Source organism: Lycorma delicatula, chromosome 1, assembly GCF_047948215.1.
Source record: "Lycorma delicatula isolate Av1 chromosome 1, ASM4794821v1, whole genome shotgun sequence".
Taxonomy (NCBI): Eukaryota; Metazoa; Arthropoda; class Insecta; order Hemiptera; family Fulgoridae; genus Lycorma; species Lycorma delicatula.
In genome coordinates this window covers 35,337,769-35,352,928 of record NC_134455.1, presented here as the reverse complement: position 1 = coordinate 35,352,928, position 15,160 = coordinate 35,337,769, and the positions used below count along the sequence as shown (strand labels likewise).

Genomic DNA, 15,160 nt, shown 5'->3' with positions numbered 1-15,160 from the left:
CCTATCATTAAAACTACAAAATGCAGTGAAGAATTATAGCAGAAAAACATTACAAGTAGGTTAAAATTTGTAAATAGAAATTGAAGGAGTAGGTCCCAAATATTAAATTGAATTAACACAACAAACTGTATATATAAACTGATTTATTACAAAAAAACACTGAACACCTGAATTATTTATATAATACTGACTTGGATTGATTATAAACTACATGAATTGAATATAAACTGTTACTTAATGCACTAAATATGACTATGTTCATAGAAAAAGTATACTGATTGAATAGCAGACTGTAAAACTGAATGCGCAGCCATCGGCAACCAGAGCACGACCCGATTGAATAGTATACCTTGCTCCCAACAGAGCAAGGCAAACACATGTATCGTATATGGAATACAAAACGCAACATACCGCCCACCTTGAAAACATCAGTTTTCAACATAAACAAAAATAAGTACAAAAAATCAAAATACAATGAATAAACCTAAAAAATGAAATTAATACATCTTAAACAACTAAGTTAATGAATAGCTCTAAATGGAATGAATATTAAATTTAAAGTCATTTAAGATTTTAATCAATTTTGTGATTGTCCCTGTTATTTACCGTGTCGATTGGCAAAACACACAGTTTTACAACACTTCTTTTCAAAATCTGATTTTCAGTTTTCACAGTAACTACTCGCACTTTCCCGTCCTTCCCAGGAAAAACTTCTATAATACGGCCTAATTTCCAGGCCATTGGAGGAGTATTGTCCTCTTTAATTACCACAAGCATACCTGGTTTTACATTCTGTGAGGTCTTCCTCCACTTTACCCTTGCTTGAAGTTCAGACATGAATTCTTGTTGCCATCTCTGCCAAAAGTGTTGAGTTAATTGGGAGATGCGTTGCCATCTATCAAGTCTGTGGATGTTGAGTTGAGATACATCTTTTTCTGGAACTGCTTGTAGTGGTTCGCCTATTAAAAAATGACCTGGAGTTAAGGGATTAAGATTGGAAGGATCAGAGGATAAAGGAGTCAGCGGTCGGGAATTCAAACAACCTTCTATCTTGCATAAAACTGTACTTCATTCCTCGTAGGTTAAGTTTGTCTTACCTACGACCCTAACCAGATGATGTTTGACGGATTTTACACCCGCTTCCCACAATCCGCCAAAGTGAGGTGATCGAGGCGGAATGAAGTTCCACTGAATATTATTTTTGCTGGCGGATTGTGCAACAGTATCTTGATGGTCTTTTGATGACAGTAAGACATATATGTCTCGTAATTTATTTCTAGCTCCGATGAAGTTCTTTGCATTATCTGAAAAAATCTGAATGCAGTTGCCTCTTTGTGATGTAAATCTTGATAATGCTGCCAGGAATGATTCTGTAGTTAGCTCCTGCACCAGCTCCAGGTGAATAGCTCGTGTGCTCATGCAGACAAAACAACTGAACACTTTAGGCAGCACTATAAAGTCTAACTGAGTTTGAAAGTTAGAGAGTTGTGACTTAATTGTAGTACTAACACATGAATTAGCAACTGTACTCACATTATTGATTCCGCTAACATGAGCTTCTATATGCGTTCGATGGAGTTTCAGCTTTTGGCAAAGTGCTTCTGTCATAATGTTAAACAGATGAACCAGGATCAAGTAACACTCTACATGTATAAGGTGTGCCACAAGAGTCTAATATTTCAATTAGAGCAGTAGCTAAAATAATTTCAGACAAATTATGGTTTTTGATTTGAGAAGTGCATGAAACTGATGTAGGAATTGTCGTACTTGATGATTGGTTTGATATTTCTTGAATATCCTGTGGGTTATGTAATAGAGTGTTATGATTTTTAGAACATACTTTACAATGACTAGTAACCTTACATTCTTTAACCCTATGCCCTTGTCTTAAACAATTCAGACACAATTTTAATTTCATGACTTGACTGTTTCGTGCTTGCGGAGACATTTTATGAAATTCTGCACAAGTAAAGATTTTATGGGTTTTTTTACATATCGGGCAGCTATCTGTTTTTGCATTATTCCTTTCAGTGGCAAAATGAACGGAATTCTGTGTTTTATTAACTAAACGACTACCTTTAAATTCTGCTTTGGTTGGTTGAACAAGACTAAATTTTCCCTGACAAGTAGCTGCAACAGCCTCTAATGTTTGCGCTCTTTTGTCAAGAAATTCCAGAAACTCTGCAAAGGTAGCAACACGATTAGGAGGAGCATGAATTTGCCATTCTTTTACTGAATTATAATCTAATTTAGTAGCCAACAGGTAAACTAACATAGTATCCCAAGTATCAGTAGGCTATTTTAAAGATTTTAATGCCCTAATGTGAATGTTAGTTTCATCAATCATTTGTCTAATAGCAAAACTTGAATCCTTGTCTAACTTAGGATAATCAAACAGAGCCTTAATATGACGCTCAATAATGAGCCTTTCATTTTGAAATCTTTTATTGAGTAACTCCCATGCACTTTTATAGTTCTGCGCAGCCAAATCAATTGAATCGATTAATTTAGCAGCGCTTCCCCCTTTCAGGGATTGCCGTAAATAATAAAGTTTATGGACCTCGTCAATATCTAGGTTTTTATCGATAACAGCTGTAAATAATTCCTTAAAACTAATCCAGTCTTCGTATTTTCCAGAGAAGTTCGGTGCGTCTATCTGAGGGAGTTTAACCCTTACAGAATGCGGCAATTCTGGCGCAAGTGTTTCTTGTTTAACAGAACTATGTTGAATTGAATTAAGCAACTGTTCGGCCCTGGCAACGGTTTCAAAATATGAGTTTCCGAACTCCAACTGTTCATTTATGTTTTCTGTTTCCAGTTCTGGAGCAGAGACTAAAATTTCTATTTCATCTTGTATTTTATTGAATTCTTCCCATGTTTCTTTAAATTTATCTAACCGTAATTGCAGTTGGGCTATTGTTTGTGTCTCATCAGATGTACATGAACTAAGGAGCGTCTTAAATCTAGTTGATTTTGATTTTATAAGCCCTCGTTTACAGATTAAAGTTTTCAAATCCATGATTTAAAATGTAAACAGACTGAATGTCTACAAAAAGGTAAAATACAAACGTTTTAAATGCAGCCTTTTAAATTCACATCAACAACATAAACAAAAACAAAATATTATTTAAAATGTATAGATGAGAAATCAATAAATATTATTTTAGTTGTAAAATATGTTTGAGTAAATAAAATTCCAATTAAAACGATGAATGTAAAAATAGATTTGTAAATCAATAATAATGCGTATAATAACTCCACAAGAACTCATCAAATCAAACATTTGTTTAATGATAAAAAGTTGTTTACCAGGGCAATTATGGGTGGAATGAAAATTACTGAGAATAAAGTAATGAATAATTAGGAGTAATTGGAAATGACGATAAGAAATTGTTATGACTAAGGAATGTATTGGGTTTATGAAAAGTAATTAAAGATAAGGCGAACCACTCACATGAATAATCCCACGCATTCACGCAGCATTGTGCGCTCACAGTGCCAGGGTGTCTGTCTCCAAGATCCGTCTGAATAAGTATCATTCACTGTTACACTTACTTACAATGGTTCTATCTTTTTATGTTTTCATGTTTTTAATGTTTTACAGTTAATTATCGTGTGCACAAATAATGTTATACGCGCTATGCAAATAATCATTAGCACCAACTAATGCATTAATTTAACACCATTAAGACAGTATTTTGATTGTAACAAAATGTTTTTTTGTTTTATGAACATAATTTGACTGCACCAAACACTGAATTAAAACGAAAATGTCTTTTAAAATCCGGCAATGGTGGACCAACATGTAGGGGTAGGTCCCAAATATTAAATTGAATTAACACAACGAACTGTATATATAAACTGATTTATTAATGCACTAAATATGACTATGTTCATAGAAAAAGTATACTGATTGAATAGCGGACTGTAAAACTGAATGCGCAACCGTCGGCAACCGGAGCACGACCCGATTGAATAGTATGCCTTGCTCCCAACAGAGAAAGGTAAACACATGTATCGTATATGAGCGGGAATACAAAACGCGTTGAAAACGCAACAGAAATCATTTCCTATAAAAGTTTAATAAAAATATATATTAAAACTGTTTGAAAGTCTTATTATAGTACTTTCATTAGTTTTTACAAATTATGTTGGTTTTTACAGATGTTGATTGGTCTTCATAAATTAAATCAGGCTTGTTGGATTGGATAGTTTTTATTTAAGGATATAATTCGTTTAATTTTGATACAGAAAATTAACTTTTTTTTCTGAAAGTATAATTTCATCTGTTGCATTCATTACCAAATTTTTTTAAATTTATTTCATCAACATTCATGTTAACAATTCTTGGAAAAATGTTAATCTATGCTTTATTTTTAACAAATAATATAAAAAAATTTCACTTCTAAATAACTTATTGTGTAAACGTATTGGGCATCAAAAAACTTTCATATGTAAACACAAACACTCAGAATAAATTTGTTTTTTACTTGTTGTTTCCGTGAAATATTCTTGAGTATGGTATTTTGAAACTGGCTATCATTCTTCACAAATTAAGTTTTTCCTGATTATGAACATTATCTATGCATCGTATATATATATATATATATATATATATATATATAAATAAAGCAGTAGAGAAACTGCAGCAGCAGATTAACTGGTACAGTTATTCTAAAAAGTGAGGTATATGCATTCATGGTTTTATAAGTAAAGAGCTGTCTTTCATAATCTAAATTGCTGCTTTTGTAAATAATGAAAACTATGAAGATTTATTTTTTATCTTAAAATTTTTAAATCAATAACATGATAGTTCAGTGCTGTTTATTTACACAGTACTTTTGATTTTGTTTATTAGTCATTTAAATGTTCTTTGCAAATTTATAATATATTTCAGTTTAAAAAATGTATTTTTCTTAGATTTGTTTTATATGAATGTGTAGTTGAGTTTTTAAACTTAGCAAATTTTTTATATTTTGATTTTTTCTATTATATATATATATATATATATATATATATATATATTACTTTACTGAAATTAATCTTTTAAGATTCATATTATTCCTCTCTACTGTAAAATTATATTTAATTCTAGTAAATAAACCACATAGTGTAGAATATTGAGATAAGACATATCTTTCCTCAATTTTTCATGAAAGTATTTTTGTGGGATGCTGCATCCACAGTCATGATAGAAATAATTCCATTATTGCATAATAAAAATACTGAAATAATGATAATTTCTTATAAATTTACACTATCTGGCAGTTTTTATACAAATAGAATGTAAATTTGATAAACCATCATAAATGTATGAAGGAGATATTTTATAAAAACTATATATATATTTGCACACACATGCGCTCATGTGCACACAGAATATCCAAAAATAACTGGAGTTCTTAAAAGAAGAAAAAAAGTTTTAGTTATTTTTACTTGTTGAAATTATTGATTCAAAGAACTATCTGTACCGTGTACATGTGATTGTCGTCGGGACATGTAATTGTCCCAATGGTTTTTCCACTGCAGGAAATACTTTCGAAATCCTAAAAATGAGGAACATTGCCCATGGCCTGCAGCAATTTTTGATTTCTTTCATGAAGCAAAAAAAGTTTCCTTTTTTCATATGCAGAAACAAGAAAAAGTCACACAAAGCAAGATTGGATGACTAGAAAGATTGAGAGACAACAGTCATTTTGTTCTCTTTACAAAAATTCTTTGGCTTGGAGAATGGTATGTTTGAGGACTTTTGTAGTACAGAAACCAGTCAGTCATCACTCTCCCACATTGCTGCATATAATCATTAATATGAAAACATCCAAGTAGAGCTGCTGATGTACCCTCTGACAGGAGGAACAAATTATCTATGAATAATCCCCAGTTCATATAAAAAAGCAAATCAACATTGTCTTCAGATTTGATAAAAATTTTGTGATTTTTTTTTTTTTTTTTTAATCTGTGATTTTCACTGGCTTTATTATTATTTCATTTCCAGGTCAACTATAGCACCAACTCTCATTACCAGTCACAACACTAAAAAGAAAGTATGGATCATTTCAAAGTTGGCTTTCAAATTTTAGTATACATTAGCACAATTTCAGATCTTTTGTGAGCAAGCAAGATGCAAATTTTACAATTGTTATTTGTATTCATTGACATTAATTCATATGAAAGCCCAGGTCTACTTTTTAGATTCAAGGGTTAGACACTAGCTTTATTGAATTTTTTTTTGTTTACAGTTATAGCCTGAGTAGTGACACTTCCTCATTTAATTCTGAATATCAGGATGAGGAAGAAGTTGCACTGGCTGTGCGTGCTGCAGAGGCTGCCACCAGGAGTGAAGCACGGGCAAAGTTTAGGTAAGGATATCCTTTTCATTTAACAGTTTAATCTTTATTTCAGAATTTTGCACCCTTTATACAAATTTAAACAAAAGTGGTTATACTTTGTTGTTCTTTAATCATGTTTTTGCTGTACTTTAATGTCATTTTAACTAGTCACGTATTGTCTTCTTTCTGTAGAAGTAAACCAGGCATAGCAGTAATCAGGATTTTATCATTCTTAAATTATTATTTTAATAATAATTTATTTGTTTTAATAAAAATAAAATATTAATTTTGTAAATTGTGTTCTTCACAAAGTATTTCTTAAGTTGTATTAATGATTTTAATGTGTTAAAACAGCAAATATTACATTTATACGATAGTAAAACCAGTTATGGACACTTCAACCACACAAAGATATAAATGCTCTGAATAAAAACTTTTCCAAAAAAGTAATTACTAGAAATAAGGCTTAGAGAGTACTTTAAGTTCTGAAATTAACACAGTTTAAGATTAATTTTTAATGTTAGACATTCAAGTTGGATTTAATTCCCCAAAAGTTTGGTATCATTTCATTTTTTGCTTAGTTAAATTTACTGTCTAAAACTATCCCTAGTCTGTGTGAATATGTCTTTATTATTTGTATCAGATTAATTTTAGTTTTTATATATATATATATATATATATATATATATATATATATATATATATATATATATATATACTTCACCATTCACAGTTTATATGTTCATTGCTTCAAATAATGCCACATCCACAACTATAAGCACTGAAACATTAAGCAAATTTGAAATTGTGTAATATTTTTTTTTACATAAAAACCAGTTGAATCAAGAAAATCTTTTTAAATTTAATAAATTGTGAATTGTTAGGATTTTTTAATAAGCCTCAAAAAATCATTGAGGAAGTGAATAAGATTTTAAATTATAGCCTTTCGGTTAATTTCATACAGTTTAAAATTAATTGTAGAGGTATTTTATTATTAGTAGTAATTTTAATTATAATAAATGTACTGAGATATATGATCTTTAGATTATTCTTTGAACTTAATAAAAATTACTTCTACATATAATTTTTTAACTACAAACACTTCTGGTGTTCATATGTATTTTTATAGGTTAAATATTTTATAGATTTAATTGAATTAAAAATGAAAGTATAATGAATAATAAATACTAAGAATGTTGTTCTGAGTAAATTCTTTTGTACATAAACACCTTTCTTAAATTTGAATATTATCCTAATAGCCTGTATTTGCAGCAAGGAAATCTTTTCTAAATATTTTGATATACCATCCCAAAACTGAAATCTTAATTTGCATTAAGAATTAGCCATTACTTATATCAAACTCTTATTGTATATTAGTAATTACAGTTATTTTAAAAGTAATAATGCTCTGTTTATTTTAGAACATATGATCATGTAGGACTGAGCTGACGACAGCTTTTAAGCTTCATGTGTCTGTTTATTTAGTGATAAGTATAATACAAGAGAAAAATAACTCTGTTTAGAATTACATTTTTATTAATTTTTCTAATATTTCAGTTTTTTTGTTACCATTTCTCAAGTTTAATGACATTGCACTTAGTATGAATATATAAATAAAAGTTTTAAACTAAATCATTAAAAATAACTTTCATTGTAACATCTCCTTAACTATCAGAACTTTCAAATTTATGCTAAAATTTTAATTAAACTTGCCTAATTTGTCTATATAAAGTGCTTTTATCTTGAAATAATTAAAAACAAATTGGTTTGATGTAGAATTACCATGAAATTATCAAAATGGTTTAATTATTCCATGATTTTGTTGTCATACATAATTTTATTCGGGGTTTTTTTTGTTCATTGGATTAAGTAACTGTAAATAGTCACTGTCATTGTTTGTTTTAAAGATTTTTTATTTTTAATCAGGTCGAGTGCTGATCTTATTCATCGTTTATTTGTATGTATTGCTGGGGTTGCTGACCAATTACAAACAAATTTTGCTGGCGATCTTCGTAACATTCTTAAATCTGTCTTCCTTATTAATGCTTCAAATAAGACTGAATTGGAAGAAGTGGAAGATTCATTAGGTAAAATTTCTTGTTTGAATGACAATCTTTTATTTTAAATGTACTAAAAGGCCTGGCTTTAACCTGCAGTCACATCATTTATCACGCAGACACCAGACATGAAGAGTCCTGGGATGTATTTACATCAGCTCCTCCAAAATTACACCAGCGATGCACTGGTTGTACAGATCCTTGAATGTTTGGTGGACTTAGTGTACTCACCTGTACGATGCAAAAATAATGAAAGAATCAATTTTAAGAAAAGGCTGAATAGTAGAAAAGTAGTATCTACCATCGGAGGAAGATGGATGAGACAAGTAACTCTACCTAAATTAAAGCCTCAGAGCTCCTATTTTGCCTAGTCTTTTGAGTTCATAATTTTTATCAAAATGGATGTTTGCAATTACTGATAAACAATTTTCTATTAACTAGCTTAATATATGTTCAGATAAAATCTGCTATTCCTTTAGATATAAAAAACTATCAGCAGTTGGTTCAGGGTCCTAAAAAAATGACCATGCCCATCCCTGAAATTGTATATCTTCCAACTTATCTAAAAGTTGTTCAGTCATCTCCTCGCAGGAAACTGAAAAAAAAACGAACACAGTATGCATACTTTAATAGATAGTGTATTATTTTTAGATTTTTTTTATTATATAATGAACACATTTATTTTGTTTTATTTTAGTTGTAGTTATTAGTTTAATTAGTTATTAATAGTTCTTTAATTATTACTTGAAGCTCTTTTTACTTCCTTGTTCAAAGTAAAGGAAGTATTGTGATCGTGAAAAATTATCAGGTTTTCAAATTTCAACAGAAATATCCATTTTTGATCATCCCTGAATCCATTTTGACTAGTTTTGGTGTAACATCTGTACATGCAGATGTATGTACATATGTATTTCGTATAACACAAAAATGTTTAGCTGTAAGATGTTGAAATTTTGGATTTAGACTGTTGAAACATTTAGTTGTGTACCTCCCCTTTTGATTGCAATTCACTGAACCAAAAGTGTTAAAAAAAAACCAGAATCCAAAAAATTTGGATTTTTTACTTTTTCTTAACTGCAATAATAAGCCCTCATTTAGAACTTTTCGGTGATATATTATACATAAAACTTATTTTCATTGGTTCCAGAATTATAGTCAGATAAAATCTGTCAAAGAGTTGTTTAAAAGAACAGAGATAAACTTTAGATTTTCATTTAAGTAAATTTCACAGACAAATTTATTGAATACTATACCTGCAATTTTTGTTTGAGGATCAAAACTGTTAGGAGGATCTTAGACTGACATATACAAAAATTGATATTACACCTTTACTTTTTAATTACTCTTTATTTACTTAATATTTTTACACTATAGAATGATAAAAATTAATACAAATAATGTATTCCTATTATGGCAAATCATACGTTTCAATTTGTGACATATACAAGGCTTGGCTGATAAATTTTGCACACTAACATGCTACATGGACACAAAAGGTACTGTCTAGTTGGGCATGGCAGCACACTATAGCTAAAATCCCTCTTTACAAACCTGTGATAATAAGATGAAATCCGTTTACTGGTTTCTTTTCAGTCGCAGTTAAAATTGAGTCAAGCACGACCAATATGTCAACATAGTTAAAACATTGCACAGTGATCAAATTTTTAACAACAAAAAATGTGAATCCTATAAGCATTTTTCATTGTTTAGAACTGGTTTACGGTAGTGAAACTGTTGACAGGAGTAATGTGAATAGGTGGGCGTTGAAATTTTGCCACTGTGAAGCTGGTAAAGCAACAATTGAGGACGCATGTTGCAGCAGACAACCAATTTCTATGACTGACAATGAAAGGAGGTGGACTATTTGCTTCAAAATGACTGGCTAATCACCAGCTATGCATCGCTATTCAGTTAGGTATATCTAAAGAACAAGTAGGCCATATTATCAAGCAATTGGATTACCATAAAATCTGTTCACAATGGGTATCGCATAAACTGAGGGAAGTTGAAGTTTGAGCCACTAGAATTTTCACTAAAATTTCACTAGAATTTTTCAGTCATGGAATTCAAAAACTTGTCGAACGTTCGGAAAAGTGTATTAGTGTAAACGGAGATTATATTGAAAAATAATTATTGAATTTGGAGCTAAGTTATTGTACTTTTATTTATTCTTTATTTCATTCCAATATCTCTTTTCATTCTGATGCTATGTATATATATGTAAAATTTATCAGCCGAGCCTCGTGTATGTATATTGTGATTTTTTAAAACAGTAGCACTTAGTTCTGATGAGATTAACTTTTCTCAAATGTATTTTACTTTATTTATTTTTAACTGCTAGTTTTTATCAAAGGACTAAGTTATCTAATTCATTTTAGTATGGTGGTGTTCAGGAAATTAATCTACCTCATTTTGTTAAAAAATTGGTCATGATCAATGAAAGGTAAAGAGAAGAATTTAAGAACTAATATGTATCTATTCATATGTATCTACATGCATTTGATAATCTTAGCCCTCTTTGGGATCTAATTGAGATGACTAGGAGCCTTTTAATATACTGAAACCATCCACCCACAATTCATCAATTTCTTTTCATTATCAAATTGTTGAACTTTAATTGATTTATTACCATCTTGAAAGCATTTCTTCCATTTAGGATGCTCAATCTTACATACAGAGTCAAAAAACTTTTTCAACATTTTTGTTACATTACCACATTTTGATACACACTAAAATATTAAAAGATCGCCGTCCTGATCCCCATAGGGGAAGACACCCACCTTATGATGATCCTGGTTGCCACACCATCTTCGCCGTTTGTAGCCCTGATGGGATTTACCAGAGGTTGTCTTTTAGACCCTCTAAACCAAGTTCATCAGATATAACTTACTCATAACGCTATAAAAGTTTTTCTATGCTCTCATTTGCTTTCATATGTAAACCTCCCTGGATACCTGGGCTCCAATGTTTGCCATCATAAAAATTAAAAAAATTTTATTCTGACATATTTGACAAAACAACCTTTTTGATCAAACCATCTAGATTGGCAAACAACAGGGGGGATAAACTTCATTCTTGTCTTATTTCTTTCTTTATTAAAGTTTACCTTTCTTAGTTTTCTGCTTTAATCACAGCTACCATTATTTTTTATTGTCATATTCTTCTTTGTCTGTACTTCAATCATACATCCATAAAATTTTGTAACATTTTATTTTGCTTCACATTATCAGTGGTGATAAAAATAGTTTTGTTTTTTTACCTTCCTTCCACAGTATTGAAAATTAAAATTAGCTTCTTTGTACATATGCTCTTTAACCTAATTGGTCCTCATGCAACAAACTTCTTATCTAATGTTTTATTTATGTATTAATTATCATGATAGTTTCCGCACTGTTCTGTTCCTGTATTCTTTCTTATTACACTGTAATCAATACCTAAGGATACTTCACCGGTTTCATATACTTTGTGTAATTACTTGTTCATCCTATTCAACCCCCTTCAGCTATTTAGCATAGTAAGTAAGATGGCATATAGTTTAAATTTTCTGCTTTATACTTTATAAATACAGATATTAGTAGATAGCCTTCTCAATTAAGGTTTTTTCCTATTTTAAAATAAGTCATCAGCAAGTTTTCGCCTCAGTGTAGTCATCCTATAGGTAGCCAGCAATGCACTGTACTCTGAACATATAAAAAATTTATATCTCTCATCTTGCATTTTACATATTAGAAAATATAATTTATCTTTCAGTACTTTCCTTTCTTTACCATTTGATGTTATTGTGATCAGTAATTTTACAGTTAGTTAATTTTATTTACTCATTTCATTAGCACTCATTTTAATCAATTATAAAAAAAAACCCCAGAATAAAATAGACTCTTGTCTTATTTTTTTTCTTTATTAAAGTTTGCCTTTCTTAGTTTTCTGATTTAATCACAGCAACCCTTATTTTTTATTATAACTCATATTCTTTGTAGAAAAAAATACCACTATCATCTACTACTACTACATTGCACAAACATAAATCTAAATGCCTCAAAGTCTTTGTGACATGCGATAGAATATTTCTGATGTGATGACGCAAAAGAGGTTAAAGTCTTTTGTACTGCAACAACATGCAGATATATGGCTTTCTCCACAATGAATTATGTGATGTGGGAAAATAGTTCTCTTGGTAACCATGATAATGGAGGAAGTAGCGTATAATTTCATTAGTGATGGGTTATAAGTTTTTGTACTGTCTTTATCTTTGTGTTTTTTTTTTTTAATTTTTTTTTATGTTATAAAATTGTGTGTGGTATGTTTGCATATGCAGGTGACTGTTGTGAGAATGGTGAGGAAGCCTTGGTTTGGGGTGAGAGTGAGGGACATGCAGCTGGGAGTATTGAAGTTCCTCCTCCGTGGGTACCTGATGAAGCAGCACCAACTTGCATGGCTTGTCAGGCCCCATTTACTGTTGTTCGACGCCGACATCATTGTCGAAATTGTGGCAAGGTATTATTACATGGATATTAAGTATTTGAATAGGTGTGTTGTATTATAATTACAACCTTCATAGAATTTTGTGTTTATAAGTTATTTTTATACATTCCTTTTTATGTATATTGATGATAGGGTTATAAAATTCTGCAATTATGTTGCATTATCAGGTAAATAAAAATCAAACTCCTAAAGTAAAATATTTTCATTTGTTTTAAACAGCTTACTATAATAATTTGCATTAGCAATTAATCATTCTACAATTTTGTGAATAACTGACCTTGATGATGCATAATGCAAAATATTCATTATTTTAGGTTTATAGATACACATATGATTACAGATAAATTTTTAATTATTTTGATAACTAGAAATTCTAATTTTTTTTTACATTATCAGCATTGATTTTTTATAACTTCTTATGAGACTTTGACTATCTAGCATAAAACTAATACATATTCAGCACATTCTGTTACTAAATCATTCCTCCTAATTTTGTTGAATAATTTCAAATATCAATGGATTATTTTAGATTGTAGTAGGAATTGATAATGTGAAAGATACAGATTGGCCAGTTCTTGAGGTGATCACTTATTTACCCAGTGGAATGTTGTACTTGAAATAATCCCATTGTTAGTTTGTTCAGAGTTGCTGTAAAATTTTTTTTCATAATTGAAAAATAGTAGCAATACTGTTTTTTGTTTGTATTCATAAAAGAAAAAGTAGTTGCTTAATAGATGATACCCTATTGGTATATCTATACCATACAGTTATTAAATATTTTTATATAAATGATATACTATTCACTGTAGTTGTAGATAAAACTAACGACATGAATATAATATTCAAACATAAATATATTGTTTGCTACAAAAAAATCTTTTTATATTCTTAATAAGCAATATAATTCTTTATAAGCAACTCTCCTGTTTTTATTTCTATTGATTTGTGTCCACTAGTATAAAGTAGTAGCTATAACATCAATTATATTAAAGTTTTTTCATGTTTGGTTTTTTTTTGTAGGTATTCTGTGCCAGATGCAGCTCAAACTCTGTTCCTTTACCACGATTTGGCCACTTGAAGCCAGTTCGAGTTTGCAATCGTTGCTTTATTTATCAAGTAACTCCTTTTATGATAGATCAGATACCTACTTCAGTATCTTAAAATGTTTATTTATAGTTAATTAAAATTGTATTAATTAATTGTTCAATTATACTATGTAAAAATGGATTTTCTTGTAAAACAGTAGGTTATTACATATTTAAAATAATTGCAGAGCTTTTTTTTTTTATTTTTGCGGTTATGAAATTATATAAAAATTAATGAAAGTGTAAAGAAATAGTTAAAATTATTCCATCTTAGAAAGATCTTTTTTTTGTTTTTTATTGATTGGACTCTATAATTTCAAGTTTTGAGTACTTTTTTTTTATTATTTTTGAGAGCAATTATTTTTTTTATGTATCATTTATCATTGATATTTAATTTGTTTTTTTTAATTCCATGCTAAAGGCGTTCTGTCAGTTTTTGAAGTAGGCCACAGAAGAAATGGCAGACAAGTATTTCCATTTTATAATATACAGAAGTATTTTAACACAATTGTTGATGTTCTAGTTATTAATTTGACTATTATTTTTTTTAATTATTGCAATTTTGAACTTTATTAGCAGTTTATATAAACATTATTGTGATTATGATGCTGCTTTTCGAAGTCTTTCACAATCTGTAATGAGTATCGCATTATATTAAAATGAATAACAATAATAATACATTTTGAAATAGTTCTTTAAATTTATATTTTTGTAATATATATTTTTGTTTTTATGGTAAGTTAGAATAATTATATAAAACATGCCAAAAACAAACACCAGACTTCTTAATTTGTACTTGTTAATATAATATATTATATTAATTACTCAATTGTATTAATTGATATTAAAATATCTGTTAATAATTAAAGTGAAATATTAAAGATCACTTGTTGGCTTTGAAGGGGTTTTATTTTTTCTTGTGTTTAAAACATTGTAACTAAAATTATTTTTCAGTTTTGGGGAATTTTGTTATAAAGATTTGAAACTTTGTACTAAGATATGTTTAGAGATCACATATATTACTTGTAGAGTTGTTTTCAGCAGATTCACTTTGGCGAAAGTGATTTTAACAATGTCTTCAAAGTTTTTTTCTTAATTACTTCAAGATGAAGAGTGCTGTTGATATTTAGATACAAGCTTTATTAAAACTGGTAGTAGAATAAAAATGTAGAATTATAAATACAGTACACCCTAAACTTCAGTATCA

The 15,160-nt window shown here is 29.4% G+C and overlaps 1 protein-coding gene across 2 annotated transcripts in view; it reads left to right on the top strand.

Annotated features, from left to right (window-relative positions):
- The window catches only part of LOC142317494 (lateral signaling target protein 2 homolog), a 140,039-nt gene extending 125,185 nt beyond the window's left edge, over nt 1–14,854 (top strand). For both annotated transcript variants that reach the window (XM_075354063.1, XM_075354059.1), the window contains 4 exons: nt 6,240–6,359; nt 8,256–8,416; nt 12,702–12,880; nt 13,889–14,854. In XM_075354063.1, the coding sequence (XP_075210178.1) occupies nt 6,240–6,359; nt 8,256–8,416; nt 12,702–12,880; nt 13,889–14,029 (601 nt within the window). In that variant the 3' untranslated portion in view covers nt 14,030–14,854. The remainder of the gene's footprint in view (nt 1–6,239; nt 6,360–8,255; nt 8,417–12,701; nt 12,881–13,888) is intronic.
- The last annotated feature ends 306 nt before the right edge of the window (nt 14,855–15,160 follow it).